Raw genomic sequence first — 17,919 nt, 5'->3', positions numbered from 1 at the left:
GCTCCTCCTGCTGAGCACCGATGGGCGGGAAGGAGGAGACAAAGCGACGGGTGCGAGGCCGAGGATGGGGAGCAGGGCGAGCAATGGCGCGCCGTGGGGGAGGACAGGAGCGCGGCGGCGGCGCGACCAGGGAGGACATGAGCGAAGGAGAAGGGCGCAAGTGGGAGTGGAGGCTAGGGTTCTGAACCAATCGATACCACGCCACACACAATCACACACGTGAAAAGACGAAAATGCCCTCGGCGGGGCACGAGAATAACGGCGGTGGCACGAGATCTTTACATCGGGGGGTGAAACTGTTCATTCCTTTAGTGTCTCATCTTCGATCCGACGGCCCAGCTCCTTCCACCTCTAGATCCGACGCCCAGAATTCCATTAAGCAGTTCGATCTGACGGCCGAGAGTCGCTAATCTCTAAGAGCAGCTCTAGCCCCCCTCCGTTCTTGTTTCTGGATTCTCGTCGCCCTGGCTTCTCCCTTCCGAGTCAACCCCGTCGTGCCCTAGCTAACACCGGCCGCCGTGCCGCGCCTCAGCGCCGCCGCCGACGCCACGCTCCCGCCCCCGTTCCCACCGCCAACACCCCCGCCTTCCGCCCCCCACCGCCATCTCCGTTCTTCCTCGCCGCGACATCGCGTTCCTGCTGTCCCCACCCCGTCCCAGTCTTTGGTCATTGGGATTGACATCTGAGGTTGTCTCCATCCAGCCAGTAGTGAAATCCCACTGACCTTCACAATTTCGGCACGCCGTCTGGATCCGCCCCTGGCTGATGGAGTGCGTGGTGCAGGGCATCATCGAGACCCAGGTACTGTGCCTCTTTGTGTGTCTTTCTAGTCATTCATTCATGTGTGCAGTAGCTATCCATTGCTGTTAGGGTGGTGCAAGTGAACTCTACTTGCTGCAAAAACATACGCTGTTTGACTGTTTCGTACGGAATTAGCTTGTCAAGGATGCTGTAATGCATAACTGATTTGAACAATCATATGTCAAAACATAGGCAAAGTGATGATTTATGTATAGTATTCATGTATTATGCTTCGTCGTAGGATGGCACATCTTCTTTTTACCTTTATTCACATACGCCAACTCTGTTGGTCAGACGTGACCTTCTGTGCTCTCTTGTATGTGTATTTGATACGAATTTTGGCATACAGGCCCTTTGGCCTTTCAGGCGTCCATAATGACAAGTTTTGGATATTGATTTCCCTTTGTTGGAGTTGTCAGCACAACTATCTCCACACACTAATTTATCAATTATTTCCTCATGAAAAGGGGCCCCTTTAACTGTACTTGTCTTAGATTTAGGCCAGCTCAACCCTGGTTAACTCTCTCTAATCTTTTCGGAAGAAGATAGTTAACTTGTTATTTCTTCTATAAGCATGAAGTGCCATCAGAATTTAGAATAAATAATGCTGGAGTTTTTCATTGACTCATTATCTTCAACTCCCCATGAAAAGTTGGTTGGCACCATTTACTCTATCAGAATGAATCAACATGGCACTTTTAATAAAACTGTCACAAAATTGATATTTAGATCCTGCTGACGTGTTAACCATTGCTCCACTTTGAGGGCATTATTTCTGATATTATAATATAATAGATAGATTTGATGCACAGTTGGAGGAATCATGTAATTTGTGTGTTTTTTTTTACAGTGAAGGGAAATTCAGTCCCACATATTTGACTTTATTCATCTAGGGTATTGATTTCGTTGTTTTAGTTGTCAGTATACACTGGTTTATCTATTGTCTTCTCATGAAAAGAGTCTCTATGGCTGTAAGATTTATGCTATTCCTTTAGAAAAAAGGTAAGATCTGTACTATCCATGGGTCGGTCAGCCACCTTGTGTTGAACTAGAATTACATGTAAAATATATCACCTGCTGAGCTGATTTATCTCTCCTTAATGTTTACTTGAGAAGATAATAAAGTTGTCATTTCTTCCCTTAAGTGTGAAGTGATATCTGAGTCTTATCTTTATAGAGAATAATAATTAATGCTATTTTTTATTGATTCATTATCTCCATGACAAGTTGATGGACACTTACATGAATTTCGAACACAAAAGTATATCATAAAAATGATGGGTAGATCATGCTGACCACCATATATGGTATGTCAACTGTATTTCTCCACTTTGAGAGCACCACTTCTGATATAATATAAAATATTGCTGTACAGTTGGGGGAATCACATAATTATATGTTGTTTATTTACAAGTAAAGTGATTTCATTCATCTCCACATTCATTTAGACCGCATATAGTTTTTATATGTGAATGACATTACTAACATTTTTTTTTTCCTTTGGGTATGCACTATGCAGCATGTTGAAGCTCTGGAGGTTCTTCTCCAGGGCCTCTCTGGTGTCCCAAAGGAACGTGTGAGGGTGCATGAGCTCTGTCTTAAAAGTGTACCAATGCTAGGTTAGTTTTTTTATCTTTCTGTCGTCAGGATCAGAAGCAATTGTTTCTTTTTTAGCAAAAAAGCAATTGTTATATCTGCTGACCTCTTTCAGTCGTACAGGAGCTGTCCCATCAGAGGTTCGTTTGTTGTGTGATTTAGCGCAGCCTACACCATCCTGGTAACTGATTGTGTTAAGCTGCTGAAATTTACTCTTCCTCGTAATTTTACACTAATCTGCAGCTGGTAATATTTGTATGTAGGACCATAAGACATGTTGGTGGTGCCATGAGAGGTGCCGGTGCAGAGCAAATCTCAATTCTTGTGCGTACAATCGTAGAAAGCAAAGCCAGCAGCAATGTGTTGCGTTACTTCTACGGCATCGGCTACAAGTTAGATCATGAAATCTTGAAGGTTGGCTTTGCGTTTCGCTTCCAGCGAGGTGCCCAGTTCACCGTGACTGTGACTTCTGCCAACAAGATGCCAAAGCTCCATGCGACCGACGAAGCTGTGCAGGTCACTCCTGGAATACAGCTGGTGGAGATCACAGCTCCAGCCGCTGCTAACAATTACAATGATGTTGTTTCAGCTGTCACCTCGTTCTGTGAATATCTAGCACCGTAAGTACGCTCAACCTGAATTTTGATACCTCAGTTCGATAATCTCCACGCGTCTTCTTTTGAATAATCGTCACTCACGTGGGACCACGAACATTGTTGCAGGCTGCTGCATCTCTCCAAACCAGGCAATTCAACTGGAATCGTCCCGACCGCTGCTGCTGCCGCCGCCTCGCTCATGTCAAGTGGTGGTGCGAAAACATTGTAATGTTTGTCATATGTAATCATTCAGGCGGCATGCTGGTCTGTACTTCTAGTCAGTTGATTAGAATGCGTGAATAACACTATGATACCTTGAAATGGTATGATTAAACAAGTATTGTTGGCACTGAGTTGGAAAAATGTATCGTTGTCACTGGGTTTTTGTAATTGTATAAGAGGTGCGGGGCATCTCCCCGGCTTATCTATATAGTAGTAATTGCTCTTTTCATATATAGGTCTCTTTTCATATTTAGGCCCACATTGTTTGTTTACCATTTACTTTGTTTGAGAATTGAGATTAGCATAGGTGAGGAAGCCAAAGAACAGTTATTTCCTTGAGAGGAAAGAACAGGTTGTTTTGTATGCTTTACTGAAAAAAAGTTTGATTTGTTTTGGTTGGGGTGCGCCAGGCCAGGGCAGCAGTGCAACATCCAAGCGACACATATGAGCCCCAGCAGCAAGCTACTGTGATGGACCCACCCTCATAAAAAATAAATTTAATGTCATTATGGGCACATGGCCCACATATCAGATATTAAACTGATAAGAACAGATACTACACTTGATCTTAGCCAAAAGGCCGACAAAGGTATGACTTCTTTCGCTGCCCTGCCTCTCGTTTTATACACCTCTCCCGGCTCCCTCCGCTCAGCGCAGGCGAGGTGGGACTAAACTTGCATCACGCGCGAGCGTGTGGGATCGGCGTAGCTGGGCTATTTTGACGGCCTCGTTGCGAGTAACGGCCTCGTTGCGAGTAAAAAAGATAAGGCCCAAACTACACGCTTAGCAGCAGCGTCGGAGGAAACGGACCGAGAGAGAGCGCTCCACCGGCTGCCCCGTCTCCGATGGCCACACCGCCGGCTCCGGTGCCCCCGGCCACCGCCAACTCCGCGCCGACGCCTACGCAGTCACCGTTCAAGGCCCCACCCTTCTCCCAGCCCCCGTCCACTGCCGGTACCCTAAAGACGGAGATCCCTCCCGCCTCCACCTCCGCCGCCACCGCCGCCGGAGTCGCCGCCGTGGGAGCCTCAGCCGAGGACTCATCGCACGTCATCACCGTCCCTAGCTACTCAGGTGACCTCCTCTCCCCGCCCCCGCCCCCGCCCCCGCCCCCATCCGGCGCTCACCAGCAATTTCGCGTCTAGTGAACGCGAAGACCTAGAACCCTACCTGACCGAGGGCTCCGCTTGCAGGGTGGTTCTCCTACGACAGCATCAGCGACACGGAGCGCCGCCTGTTGCCGGAGTTCTTCGAAGGGGAGGTCGCGGCCGTGTCTGGGTCCCGGGGCCCGGAGGCCTACAAGTACTACCGCAACACCCTCGTCAAGAGGTTCCGGGCAAGGCCAGCGCGGCGGCTCACGCTCACCGAGGCCAGGCGAGGCCTTATCGGCGACGTTGGCTCTGTGCGCCGTGTGTTTGACTTCCTGGAGGAATGGGGGCTCATCAACCATGGTGCTCCTCCGCTGGGGGCGAAGCAGGGGAAAGACAAGAGGGAGGAGGCGACGACTTCTCAGTCTTCATTGCCTGCCGGACCAACCACACCCAAGAAGCTCTGTGTAGGGTGCCGGAGCGTCTGCGGCTCTGCATATTTCACCTGCGATAAGGTGAGTGATTTGCCATTGTTTTGATTTTCAAGTGCTGTGTAAACTTGCATTTCAGGTTATGTAATATGTGCATCGTATGCATCATTTGTAGTATCTGGTTAGAACTATCTTAGCTCATCCATATGAGTATTTCCAATTGGCTATAGCGACCTCTTTGGGTTTTGTGCCATTATAAAAAGCACTACATTAAGTCGCAAATTATGGATATTCATATTATTTATGCAATGTAATTGGGGAACGGTTTTCTTTTTAACAAGGGGAAAAACCCTGGTTTCATTACCAGAAATCAAAGCAGTTCAGTACAACGAAAGTAAACAGGAAAGTAACTGGTACACAGGCCAGAAGATAAGTAAGGAAAGAAAACAAAAGGCAATGTCTACCAGCAAACCAGCGACGGAAAACAGAATATCCTATAGCGCAACCTTACAAACTACCATACACAAGCTAGTGAAAAGCACAGCCACAAGCAAAACTGTCCGCACTGCCTCACAAACAATGTGCTGGATCTAGTGTCCGGTTAACTGAATCCGCCACATTAGTAAGTTCAATATGCTCACGCAAGTCCCTAACTTCTTCCCAAATCTCCAAAATCTCACCAGTTAAAGTTCTTCTAAACCTGACACCATCCCAACCTATCCTGGTATCTTTAACGTCCAGGCAGATCTTGTAAAGGGTTCTTAATCTGATAGAGAAAGCCACGGGGTAGCGTTTGTTCGCTACTTATGAGTTTGCCCATGTGTTGAGAAATTTGTGTGCTCGGATTGGAGATATTCCTGGTTGATCTTTGGTTTTGGCTTAGCTGGTTTGATATTGTGCCATAGAAAGGGCGCTGGGACAGATGAGCAAACTGATAACTTAATGGTGTATCTTTTGTTTTGGGAACTGGTAATTGCATATGTATGTATACAGTTGCTTATAAATTTAAGTCAAGTGTACTTGCTCTTCATATGAATATTGTATTGTCAAACTTTTGTTTTTATTTGTACTGTACTACTGTGTCTTTGCGCATTGCCACTCTTGGGTTGACGTTGTTAGATGGATTACTACAGCTCATTTTGAACTACTTCCAGTTCACTTAAACATGCCATGAACGGGAGGGTATTATCACAAATCATATACTTCCTCCATCCGGAATTAGTTGACGCTGAAACAGATGTATCTATTTCAGTGCTAAATAGATACATCTGTTTGAGCGTCAACTAATTCCGGACGGAGGGAGTATTAAATATTTGCAAACAGTGTAGTAATTTCATCCATTTTAACTTTTGAGTCTGTGAAGCTTGGAACACTTTATTTGGCCTGTGTTTGCCTCTTGATTTTGTTTTATGTCCATGACTGCTATATTTATCAGTTGAGCTACTGTCATCACATCATTCTTTATATTTTAGCTGGAACTGTTATCAATTTGTTGTCTATTTTAATTAGAAGAGTTGCTATTTTCTATCCTTAACTTTTGCTTATGATCAGGCGGATATAAGCATATGTTGTAGATGCTTTGTGCGTGGCAACTATCGGCCTGGTCTTACTCCAGCGGACTTCAAGAAAGTTGAAATTAGCGAAGACGCCAAATCAGATTGGACAGACAAGGAAACTCTTCACCTACTTGAGGCTGTCTTGCATTATGGAGAAGACTGGAAGAAGGTTTCGGAGCATGTTGGTAGTCGCTCAGAGAAAGACTGCATTGCTAGACTCATCCGATTATCTTTTGGAGAACAGTTCATGGGATCCAAGGAGCAGAAAATGGAGTTTGAGATTGATGATGATGTTACTAATGAATCTAGAGCAGAGATCCCAAAACGACTCCGTCTCACACCACTGGCAGATGCAAGCAATCCAATTATGGCTCAGGTCTGTATCTGTGACTTTGCCCAGTTTTTGTAGGTGCTAACTCCCTTGACTGGTACAAGCAGTTCAGTATTCAAAATTAATGATTCATAAGAGTAGGGCACTTCTCACTCATCCTATATATACCTATATAATTGATCCCCAATAACTTAGTTCCCTTAACATGCAACTATGCCAACTCAACATACCACCATGCATGGGAAAAGGCCCACCTTAATATGCACCATGCTGCATGCTACTTATATTCATTAAATATTCTACAACTATATAATCATCAAATACAATAAATTATGCTCCCTCCGTCCTAAAATAAGTGTCTCAACTATGTACTAGCTCTAGTACAAATTTGTACTAAGCTCAAGACACTTATTTTGGGACGGAGGGAGTATGTATTTTAGTTTCATTTCTCATATTATTAGTTCCTATAGTGATGTTTCATATAACTAAATATCACTGAAATAATTGCAACACATTCCTGCAGCAACGCGCGGGGTATCTTCTCTTGTTTTGTACTTGATGAAATGATAACATGTAACGATCAGTTTGTAGTACAATTCGGTTTTGGTACCACATGTGGATGTCACATGTTGCTAACTTACTATATCAAGTGTTGCAGCAGTAATCATAGAGCATGGTAATCTATAGCTTAGAGTTGTACTCCCTCCGTCCGAAAAAGCTTGTCCCAAGCTTGTCCCTCAAATGGGTGTATCTAGCACTAATTTGATGCTAGATACATCCATTTGAGGGACAAGCTTTTTCGGACGGAGGGAGTACTAAAGTTAAGACACTAATTTTGGGACAGAGGGAGTATAACTTAGTCTTTGTGTTAATTAGTAGTAACTTGTAGTATATCTTGAGCATTCCACTTATGCTGTGCTATTCATGTGAACAGATGGAAAACACGTACTGTACTTGAATACGTTCAGGTTCTGATGTATAAGTTATGTTCTTTTCTTCAGACACGAAACACTACGAGTTTTTTGACAAGGAAATTAAAAATAATTCCTGAATTTTCTATTCATAGAATTTTTGCACATGTGTACACAAAACAAGTGTACATGCTGGTCCCCATCATGCCTGAATAGCTGCCTTATATGGTCATCTAGTTTGAACGTGGAAATTTATTGATGGAGCAAATCATGGAACTGCATTGTTTTACCAGGTCGCGTTCTTGTCGGCAATTGTTGGCTCAGGTGTTGCGGCGGCAGCAGCGCAAGCAGCTATTTCTGCACAATCCCAGGTTGATATGAATGACAGCCAGACTGATTCTCCAATCAGCAGCACTAAAGAAGAAGGTAGCAACTTGTGCTCTCTAACCCATATATCTTATCGATGTTGCATTGTTGATGAACATACTGCTTTGCTTGTCACTGTTCAAACAATGATAATTTGACGGGTGTGGTAACAAGAGTGCTCAAGTAATGCGCTAGGCAGTGGCGGTGCCAGTCCCCTAACTCTGTAGGGTCAAATACATGGTTATCAATAAATTTCACATAATTGTTTTTACATGAATGCGTACATGTATTTGATAGTTTTGCTACATTTCACATAATTCACTACTGGTGCCGGGAGCAGCAAGATAAGTCATAATTGGTGCATGTGCAAAGAATAGGCTGTGGGCCTGTATCCAAGTTCCTTATGTGGCGCGATTCAAATTCACATTCTTGCTGCTACATGCTGAAATGCACACCGTGATTTAGTTTGCCATTCTTTCTTAGAAATACTTTGAATATTCAAAAGGCTCTTCTCTTGGCTCAATTAGTTTTCTCTGCAGAATCTTCTTACACTAATGGGCTTTCAGCCAACGATTTACTCAAAGAGGCATCCACAAATGCACAAGTGCAACTTCAAAAGGAGCAAAAAGATATAGAGCAATCTTTATCGGCCATAGTGGACGTCCAGGTATCAAGATAGGGGTTTCAAGATATTACTGCTTAAAAGTTGGTGTCTATATTGACTTGTTATCTATTGCTTTAAATCATCCTCAGATGAAGGAAATCCAGGATAAGATAAGCCGTTTTGAGCAGAAAGAGCTGCTTATGGAGAAAGAGAGGGAGCAGCTCCATCACTTACGGGAACTGCTTTTTGTGGATCAGCTCGCGGTTGTGCAGCATCAGCGCAGACCGCATGCTGTAGCGGCTGAGAACAAGGAGGAGGAGAAACCGAAACCTATTATCACCATGAGTTAAATCAAATGAACCTTCGTCGGTAGCATCAGAGGGCTGTGAGGATTGGAACTCTGTTCCTCCTATGTCAGCAAAAGGGAGATAAATATTGCTGGAATCCTGTGACGAACACTAAATTTACTCTTCTTTTGCTGGCTTTAGATTAGTGTATTTTTTCTATATGTGGCTGCATCGGATGTTGTATTAATGTTGTCTGATAACATTGTAGTCTAGCTAATGGAAATGGTGTTCTTAAAAACACCAAACTGATATGGAGTTGCCATGGAATGGGGCCGATGTTTTTGCTGAAGTGGGGAAGCTTGAAAACATGTTTGAAGTGTGTGGTACAGGATATCTAAACTTCCCGAGGTCACCTTTAGCATTTCCAGGGATAATTTGTTACTCCCTCTGTGTAGAAATATAAAAGAGCGTTTAGATCACTACTTTAGTCGTCTAAATGCTCTTATATTTCTTTACGAAGGGAGTACATGCTTGGTTAATTTGTTTTGTATATTTATTATTTGTCTCACTGAAAAAACTATAGAAAAGTTGTACAAATTGAGACACTTATTTTAGGGCGGAGGGATTAGTTTTTTCTATATAAAATCAGGCTAAGGCAAATAAAGAGGGACATGGGAGAGGTAATGGAGGGCCCTCCTTTTGTGCCCTCCACATCTTGAGAGTCTCCACGAAGCTTCTTAGCTCCTCTTCCCTCTTCCTTGTGGTGTTGTCAGCTAGCAGGGGAGTGGGAGAGGTGGCGGGGTTGTCACTGTACATCTAAACAATGTGCAGACCGACAACACCCATAATGAATCAATGAATGGTTGGATCGATCCTCAAATTCTAATCTAGTCTCTTTAGCTTGCTTCTGATGGAAACAATTGTAGGATTTCTAGTAATTAACTACCCCAAATGTCCTTGAAGCCTGATTATACTACTAGAATTCTTCTACAGTATTGCCTATTCTAGACAGTTGGTTGGGAAAAATGAACGGTCATAAGTAATTTGTTGTACTGTAAAAGGACTCAGAAAAATTCTCATGTGATCCCTCCCATAAACAAGTTCTGGCCCCCCTCAGTTAAATATCTTGGCCTTTGGTCTCATGTTGGTATGTTGTATTAGTGAAGTAAATGCGATAAATTTAGCAAGGCCGATAGGAGGACCATGGCCGCGACGATGGTGACGACGATGGTGACCAGGTGAGTAGGAGCCTGCTGATTTTCAGAACTAGCTAGCCTTGAAGAAATCTGCAAGTGTCATCAAAGATGGTGAAGATGGCAACATGGTCTGGAACAGTAGAGGGCAGAAGCCCTGGTATGTGGGAAAAATGAACGGCCCTAAATAATTTGATGTACTGTAAAAGAATAGCGGGGCCACCAACTTTAATTTGATGGATTATAAAAATGAACGACCCTAAGTAATTTGATGGAGTTGTAATTGAATGGTGCCAATGTTTTGGTTGAAGTGAGGAAGGTTGAAAACATGTTTGAAAGAAGTGTGTGTGTGGTACCGTATATCTAAAGTTGCCAAGGTCACCTTTAGCGTTTCGAGGGATAATTTGTTACATGATCGATTGATTTGTTTTGTGTATTTTATTATTTATCTAACTAAAAAAACTATAGAACAAGTTCAGTATAATGTAGTTTTTTCGTATAAAATGAGGTTAAGTACCCACTTCGCTTTTTCCTTATTTGATCAAACCCATATATAACCGCCACATGGAAAATAAAGAGGGACGTGGGAGAGGTAATGGAGGCCCCTCATTTTGTCCCCTCCACATCTTGAGAGTCGCCCTGAAGCTTCTTAGCTCCTCTTCCCTCTTCCTCGGGCGGCGTCATCAGCTAGCAGGGGGGTGGGAGAGGTGGCGGGGTTGTCATTGTAGATGTTAGGGCTAGGTTTATGAGTATTATAGGGTAGCCTTGGTGGCAACTAGCGTTGCGGTTTAGATGTATTCTAGTGCCTACGGGTGGCATCGGTTGCTAGTGGATTGTTCCTTCCTCTCCGCGGCCGTGGAGGCTAGAGAAGTAGGAAGGAAGTTTGTTTTTTGTTCTATCCCTTAGCAAGCTTCATGGAGTGGTGGATTCGATGCATCGGGCTTTCACTCTCCTCCTTCTCCATCGTCATATAGGCGGAAAGAAGGAGGGTGGATAGATGTTTCCCCATTCATATCTCGTATCCTTAGGGACTTCGAAGCTGCGTGGATGCTTATATGTCAATCTTCTTCCCCCACATCAAGATCAACCTTTGGAACAAGAGATCAAACAAGCAAGTTCCGGCATACCCTATCCAACCTCCATGGTGAGGCCCTTGTTCCTTCGCTGGGTGATGGCAAGGTTCAACCAGGGTTGGTGGCAAAATAGCTATGACGAAGTCTTGTTTGCAAAAAGAGAGGATGTGGTTGTAATTTCTGTTTCTTTTAGTGTCCTTATAGTTTTGTATCACTTTTATTTAATGTAATAACCAATAGCTTTGGCGACCTTTTGGTCCCCTTCCCGTATTAAAAAAAACTAGTCGGCCATGCTACTAGGGAGTGTAACAAGGTGGGTCATGAACTTGCTGCTGAGGCCAGACGATCGGGTGATGAAGAACTCATTGCTTCTGTCCCAGTGAGAGTGCAGGAACTCGTCCTCTATGAATGTATTACCACCCTAAGTCTTTAATATGGCCCTAAAAACTAGCGGACAATGAACAATGTCACCATCATCACCTATAACAACTTAAATAGTCTAGGAATGATGACAACTTTTGCCAAAATCAGAATTGTCATGCTGTTGTGGTGGTGCCCATCGGCGGTGGCTTGGATGGCATGATTTTGGTGCTACTCTGTGGCACCCCGGCTCAGAGCAACCGGTTTACGTTGCATTGCCAACCCATGGATCATGTCTTCTGGCAACACACAATAACTTGGTACAGAAAGACAACCACTTTATTGAAGCATAGGTTTGATAGTACATCAGATAGCGAGGCCAAGCGGCACACACGGTGCTGTTGCACATATGTACATTATTTAATGAACATGATAGGGGCCTCGAGCACGACAATAAAGCTACGCGGCAGCGGAACGACGACGTGGAGGAACTCCATCTCACAGGGACACCGATGTGGACACGGTCTAGACTGCGATGCAACGATGCAACTCCAACTACGGTATGACTTCTCCTGAAACTAGCATGACACGCCAGGTAAGTACTTTGAATGTACTCACAAGCTCACACAAATAAAGCAACAATGGCAAACAACAACATGATATTTAAGCAGGTTCAATGCAAGAACTAAGCATGCTACTCATGAAGTGACCGTGCCCGCAAACGGAGTCTCTCAGACCCGCTTACCATCTTGGTTACCTCGGAACCATGAACATCTTACCACGGTGATCACCTCCGGATCACAAAAGAAACCATCTTGACGGTCTCAACAACTCCACCAACATAACAAGTGCCACAAGTATAACTTTAGTGTGCAGGTTCAGTATTTCTGTTGATCCACGGTGTGACCTACTATGAACTGTGTCCATGACCGAGGATGCAGCTATCGATAGATTAAACACACTCTGCATAGGTTAGTACATTATACTTACACCACAGAACCCATTGCCTCGAACTCCCATTAGGGTGGACCAACGACGTTCCAACAGAACCAATCTATTGCCATGACACTCTCCCAGCCACTCCGACCAACTCCCCTTTGGGCTAAGTCCTGGGTGGCCCCGATGTCACCTCATGACACCCAACGACCACCGTCGTGGCAAAACAAACGATCCCAAACGGAGACAATGGTACCAAATCAACTACGAGCACACAAGGCTATGCCTGCCTACCAGGCCAGGGTAGCACAAGCGCATAACCTTCCCTAGTTGGAGGCACCGGCGAGAGGCATAACAACAGAACGAGAAAGGGCCTCCCCATAAAGGCACATGTGGTTGCACTGGGAAGCTCGATTCGGTGACACCATGACTCGATCAACAACATGTTCAAGTTGGATTATTATTAGGTTTCAACTTGCAAAGAATTATTTCTGAGTCATAGTATGCCATGAAAATGCAATGAGCTATATATATGCACCATTTCAACATAATACCGGTATGAACTTACTCGTGCTCATGATCATGTTACCCTACTGCATAACCTTAACCAAACAACTTAAATAACACTTAAAACATTACAAGCATAGCACGGAAATGAAACTAGCACAAGTTATATTATTTAATTTTCTATATGCATTATATGGGACCATATTCAAGTGAAAATCATACTTATTGAAATGACACTCTTGCAAATATTTGTGATGGCTTGCCTTAGTGCAGAGGAGGTTCACACTCCTCCTGGTTCTCCTCAAGGCAACAAGTTCCCTCTGAAAATAATGAAAATGGCAAAAAGAAAATGTCACATAACACTTTTAAATACACCAGAAAAGATTTACAGCAAGCAAAAATCTCATCTTTTTCTATATGCATTATATGGGACCATATTCAAGTGAAAATCATACTTATTGAAATGACACTCTTGCAAATATTTGTGATGGCTTGCCTTAGTGCAGAGGAGGTTCACACTCCTCCTGGTTCTCCTCAAGGCAGCAAGTTCCCTCTGAAAATAATGAAAATGGCAAAAAGAAAATGTCACATAACACTTTTAAATACACCAGAAAAGATTTACAACAAGCAAAAATCTCATCTTTTGCATGCTAAAAGAGGAGCTAAAAAAACAAACCAATGCAAGAAGAATCATCTCATTTGGACTTGTAGAATAGAATCTAGAGTTGGTCAAAGTTTGGTCAATTTTATAAATTAAACTGATTTTTGAAAATAACCAGAGGGGGTGACGTCGAAAGCGTATTTGTGGAATACACTTCCACTTATACCGCTTTGGCGGGCGAACAGTGAGGCTGACAGGCGGGCCCCACTAGCAGGGTTAGAGAGAGAGAGAGAGAGAGAGAGAGAGAGAGAGAGAGAGAGAGAGAGAGAGGCAGGGGACGGCGCTCGGTCGTCGGTGGTTCTCCGGTGAGGAGGCCACGGCTGCCGCCGGCGAGTGGATGGATGGACGTGGCACTTCACGGTGAACACACACGTACCAATAGCTCAGTCAGAGGTGGAGGACAACATCGTGGTGGTCGTCTCCAGAGGCGTCGGTGAAGGCGGTTCGTCGGAGTTGAGGATTCTGGCAAGGTAGGGGCATTCCGGCAGCTCCAGCAGCACCAGCACGACTAGGAGAACACCACGAACACGCCAGAGGAGGTGGAAGACATCGAGGAGCGTCGGAGGAAGTAGGGCACCGAGAGGGGATCGGCGGCGATCTCCGATGCGAAACGGCGGCCAGAGGCCCGCCTGGCCTGGCCGTGGCCTTCTACAAGAAGTGTGGAGATCAGAGAAGGTGGGTGGTGTGGCTGGACGAGCTCGGAGGGCTCCTATATATAGGCGCGGCCGAGACGGGGTTCGAGGTCGCCGGAGAAGTCTCTGGAGCGGCGACGAGTGGGGCTCAGAGCGGATGGGAGAGGTCGAGGGGCTCACGCGGTCACAGTGAGGGCAAGAGGCCAAGCACAGGGCACGGGAGGGCGATGGCACAAGCACACGGGTGCACTGTGCTCCCTGCTCCGCCATGGCCGGTTCTACAGTGGCTGTCGCCGGCGTTGAGAAGCTCCAGCGAGTGGTCATGGGCGACGAGTCCAGGCTCGTGAGGGTTAGAGACAAGCGGGGTTGGCCTGGGGCGGACGCATGGGTGAGGATGAGGCCAAACTGATGCGCTGAACACGCTGCATGCATGCCAGACGCCGTGTTCACATGCGGTCACCGCGTGCACTGGCACAACACGGCGCACCTGAGGGGTTAGATCATGTCTGGGAGCTTGTCCCTGCAGTGTTAGGTCTCTCTGAGCTGATGGATCGAAGCCAGGTCGACAAGGAATGACTTAAGCTTCATTGTAAGTTTCTGAACAGAAACTTGTGAGGTCATTTTGAGAAAGACCCATAGAGAGTTAGGAGCTGAAACTTGGTGGTTAAGAGTTACTTAGGAGAGTCATCATGCCATAAAAATTCCAGCTCAAAAGGATTTGTCAAAAATGTACTTGCTTCACAAAGTGACATTTCTGACCAGAATGAAAATGATTTTCTACAGCAAAAATATTCCACATGAACATAGGATATTTTTGCATGGTATGATGAGGCATAGGCCAAAGAATATTTCGGAGTTTTCTCAGATTTGTGAGAGCAAGAAAAATAGGTGTTGCTTTGGAGCAGAAGTGAAAATAGTTCATTTTTCAGAGAGAAAATGAATATTTTCCTTATATGAAAAATATTCTCATGGCAATATTATGAGAGACCAGAGGGCAAGAGATGTTTTTGAGAGTGAGTGGAGTCACTTGGGTGAAAATCAAAACAATGCCGAAGTGTGAAGTCCAAATGAGCTAATTCAAAGCTCAGTTTCAAACCAAATTGCAATGAAATTCCAGAAAAAGAAAAAGGGCAAAAACGAGGGTGTCACAAACCTCCCCCCTTAGGATGAATCTCTTCCTCGAGATTCGGTTGCTCAGGAAATAATTCTGGGTATGCTGTCCTCAAAAAGTCCTCTCTTTCCCAGGTAGCTTCGCTCTCAGTATGGTGTTCCCACTTCACCTTGTAAAACTTAACTGACTTGCTGCGGGTGACTCTTTCCATCTCATCCAGTATTCAGAAAGGTTTTTCTTCATAAGTCAGATCCTTAGCAAGCTCTATTTCTACCATATCAGTCCGTTTCTCGGGCGATGAGATACATATTTGCAGCTGTGATACATGGAAGACGTCATGTGTTTCTGATAGTTCGGGAGGAAGTTGCAGTTGATATGCCATTGTGCCAACCTTGGACATGACAGGAAATGGGCCAATGTATATTGGTGCAAGATTTCCCCAAGTCTGAAACCTCTTAACTCCTTTTATGGGTGTGACTCGGAGGTATACATATTCACCAAGTTCAAATTGATCTGTCGGTGCTTGGAACCATAGTAGCTCTTTTGTCGAGACTTGGCCACTTGCAGTCTGTCTCGGATTTCCCTGACTTGCTTCTCAGCTTCCATCATCAAGTCAGTCCCAAAAATGCGGCTATCTCTGGTCTGGGACCAGTTTAACAGAGTACGACACTTGCGACCATACAAGGCTTCATGCGGTGACATCTTGAGACTGGTCTGATAGCTGTTGTTATAGGAAAATTTTGCGTAAGGCAGACTGTCTTCCCATTTGGGTCCTTGAGCAAGGGCACATGCTCGGAGCATATCCTCGAGTATTTGGTTTAATCGCTCCGTCTGTCCGTCTGTCTAAGGGTGATAAGATGTGCTGTACTTCAGTGTTGTCCCCAGAGCTTGGTGTATACGTGAACAGAATGCCGAAGTGAAAAGAGACCCTCGGTCGGAAGTGATGGTTCTTGGCACTCCATGCAAGCTGACGACTCTGGATACATAGAGTTGGGCTAATTGGTCTGCCCAGTATGTGGTCTGGATTGGGATGAAGTGGGCCACCTTGGTCAGCATGTCCACCACAACCCATACGACATTGTTGCCACGAGGAGTTTTGGGAAGACCGGTGATGAAGTCCATGCAGCCGTTGTCCCATTTCCATTGCGGGACGGGTAAAGGTTGAAGTAGCCCGACGGGTTTCTGATGTTCCACCTTCACCTTGCATATATCATAGCAGGCGACAAAATATGCAATATCCTTCTTCATCTCATCCCACAAAAATATTTGCCTGAGGTCTTCGTACATTTTGGTACCGCCTGGATGGATCGAGTACTAGGATTTGTGTGCCTCCATTAATATCTTCTTCCTCAGATCTTCTACTTCGGGTACACAGATTTGCCCTTGAAACCGTAGAGTACCTTGCTCATCCATCAAGAAGCCTTGAGTCTTTCCATCTTTCATTCGTGTGACATGGTGTTGCAGGAATGGGTCTTCTGCCTGAGCTTGGCAAATTTCTTCCTCAAGAGTGGGAGTGACTTCCAGCATATTGGTGCAGTCGGCCTCAACAATGGTCAGGTTGAGCTGGGCCATCTCTTCTTGTAGTTTGGGAGGCAAATATTCCATTAATGCGTTTAATGCGGCCGGTTTGTGACTGAGGGCATCGACAACCACATTAGCTTTACCCGGATGGTAATTTATTCCGAGGTCATAATCCTTGACCAACTCAAGCCATCTTCTTTGTCGGAGGTTTAAATCAGGTTGAGTGAAAATGTACTTGAGACTTTTGTGGTCGGTGAATATTTGACACCGCTTGCCAATGAGATAATGCCTCAAATTTTTAAGGCATTCACAACTGCTGCTAGTTCCAAGTCATGATTAGGATAGTTTCCTTCATGGGGTCGTAGCTGTCTGGATGCATAAGCTACAACCTTGTCGTCTTGCATGAGTACACACCCAATGCATCTCATGGATGCGTTGCAATACATGTCGAAGCTTCGATAAATATCTAGAAGTGTCAACACGGGTGCTGAAGTTAAATGAGTCTTTAATTCACTAAAGCTCTTCACAGTCCTTAGACCATATGAACTTTTGATCCTTCTTGAGCAGCTCGGTCATTGGCTTAGCAATCTTGGAAAAGCCTTCAATGAATTGACGGTAATAACCAGCAAGCCCCAAAAAACTTCTGATCTTTGTCACAGTCGTGGGTGCTGGCCATTTTAGCACATCCTTGACCTTGCTGGGATCCACAACTATTCCTTCGGCAGAGAGAATATGCCTCAAGAATCCGACTTGTTTAAGCCAGAATTCACACTTGCTGAATTTTGCATATAACTGGTGATCACGGAGCCTTTGCAATACTGCTCGAAGGTGTTGTTTATGCTCTTCTTCTCCCTTGGAGTATATGAGGATATCATCGATGAAGACCACCACGAACTTGTCCAAGAATCATGAATACTTTGTTCATCATATACATGAAGAAGGCAGGGGCATTTGTCAAACCGAAAGACATAACTGTATATTCATATAGACCGTATCGAGTGGTGAATGCGGTCTTAGGAATATCTTCCTTCTTGATCATAAGTTGATGGTACCCGGTCCTTAAATCAATCTTGGAGAATATTTGGGCTCCATTTAGTTGGTCAAACAAATCATCAATTCTAGGGAGCAGGTACTTG

The 17,919-nt window shown here is 44.8% G+C and overlaps 3 protein-coding genes and 1 non-coding gene across 5 annotated transcripts; 2 read left to right on the top strand and 2 right to left on the bottom strand.

Annotated features, from left to right (window-relative positions):
- The first annotated feature begins 440 nt into the window (after positions 1-440).
- LOC119322033 (mediator of RNA polymerase II transcription subunit 18-like) lies at positions 441-3,446 on the top strand. The gene is made up of 5 exons (XM_037595540.1): positions 441-801; positions 2,321-2,420; positions 2,521-2,578; positions 2,661-3,017; positions 3,120-3,446. The coding sequence occupies exons 1-5, from the start codon at positions 766-768 to the stop codon at positions 3,220-3,222; spliced, it is 654 nt and encodes a 217-aa protein (XP_037451437.1). The 5' UTR covers positions 441-765; the 3' UTR covers positions 3,223-3,446.
- Positions 3,447-3,611: 165 nt separating this feature from the next.
- LOC119326880 lies at positions 3,612-3,808 on the bottom strand. The gene has a single exon (XR_005158242.1). It is a non-coding gene; the product is annotated as a U2 spliceosomal RNA (small nuclear RNA).
- Positions 3,809-3,885: 77 nt separating this feature from the next.
- On the top strand, positions 3,886-9,165 carry LOC119322032 (SWI/SNF complex subunit SWI3B-like). The gene is made up of 6 exons (XM_037595539.1): positions 3,886-4,289; positions 4,409-4,818; positions 6,286-6,666; positions 7,826-7,958; positions 8,438-8,565; positions 8,652-9,165. Exons 1-6 carry the CDS (start codon positions 4,061-4,063, stop codon positions 8,850-8,852), a joined length of 1,482 nt encoding a protein of 493 aa, XP_037451436.1. The 5' UTR covers positions 3,886-4,060; the 3' UTR covers positions 8,853-9,165.
- A 2,336-nt stretch (positions 9,166-11,501) lies between these two features.
- Positions 11,502-14,489, bottom strand: LOC119325022. 2 transcript variants are annotated; one of them, XR_005157275.1, is made up of 4 exons: positions 13,896-14,325; positions 13,314-13,411; positions 13,081-13,178; positions 11,502-11,993 (listed from the first exon to the last, which is right to left on the bottom strand). XR_005157275.1 is itself a non-coding variant. In XM_037598779.1 (4 exons), exons 1-4 carry the CDS (start codon positions 14,473-14,475, stop codon positions 11,681-11,683), a joined length of 612 nt encoding a protein of 203 aa, XP_037454676.1. In that variant the 5' UTR covers positions 14,476-14,489; the 3' UTR covers positions 11,502-11,680. The 2 variants fall into 2 exon arrangements, 1 of the variants encoding a protein (XP_037454676.1); XM_037598779.1 differs by lacking the exon at positions 13,896-14,325 and adding an exon at positions 14,332-14,489 and having other exon boundaries at positions 13,355-13,411.
- Between the last annotated feature and the right edge of the window lie 3,430 nt (positions 14,490-17,919).

The sequence above is a fragment of the Triticum dicoccoides genome, chromosome 6B (assembly GCF_002162155.2).
Source record: "Triticum dicoccoides isolate Atlit2015 ecotype Zavitan chromosome 6B, WEW_v2.0, whole genome shotgun sequence".
Lineage (NCBI taxonomy): Eukaryota > Viridiplantae > Streptophyta > Magnoliopsida > Poales > Poaceae > Triticum > Triticum dicoccoides.
Note: the sequence above shows the minus strand (reverse complement) of the source record. Positions and strands in the feature narration are given on the sequence as shown.

What these genes read in the sequence shown, in the direction of transcription:
- LOC119322033 (XM_037595540.1), top strand. Translation starts at nt 766, where the DNA reads ATGGAGTGCGTGGTGCAGGGCATCATCGAGACCCAG. An exon ending in AGGGCATCATCGAGACCCAG is followed by an intron (nt 802 to 2,320) that starts GTACTGTGCCTC and finishes TGCACTATGCAG; the next exon opens with CATGTTGAAGCTCTGGAGGT. An exon ending in TAAAAGTGTACCAATGCTAG is followed by an intron (nt 2,421 to 2,520) that starts GTTAGTTTTTTT and finishes TCAGTCGTACAG; the next exon opens with GAGCTGTCCCATCAGAGGTT.
- LOC119322032 (XM_037595539.1), top strand. Translation starts at nt 4,061, where the DNA reads ATGGCCACACCGCCGGCTCCGGTGCCCCCGGCCACCGCCAACTCCGCG. An exon ending in CACCGTCCCTAGCTACTCAG is followed by an intron (nt 4,290 to 4,408) that starts GTGACCTCCTCT and finishes CTCCGCTTGCAG; the next exon opens with GGTGGTTCTCCTACGACAGC. An exon ending in CATATTTCACCTGCGATAAG is followed by an intron (nt 4,819 to 6,285) that starts GTGAGTGATTTG and finishes GCTTATGATCAG; the next exon opens with GCGGATATAAGCATATGTTG.
- LOC119325022 (XM_037598779.1), bottom strand. Translation starts at nt 14,475, where the DNA reads ATGACCACTCGCTGGAGCTTCTCAACGCCGGCGACAGCCACTGTAGAA. An exon ending in CTTGCCCTCACTGTGACCGC is followed by an intron (nt 13,412 to 14,331) that starts GTGAGCCCCTCG and finishes CATTATTTTCAG; the next exon opens with AGGGAACTTGCTGCCTTGAG. An exon ending in TGAACCTCCTCTGCACTAAG is followed by an intron (nt 13,179 to 13,354) that starts GCAAGCCATCAC and finishes CATTATTTTCAG; the next exon opens with AGGGAACTTGTTGCCTTGAG.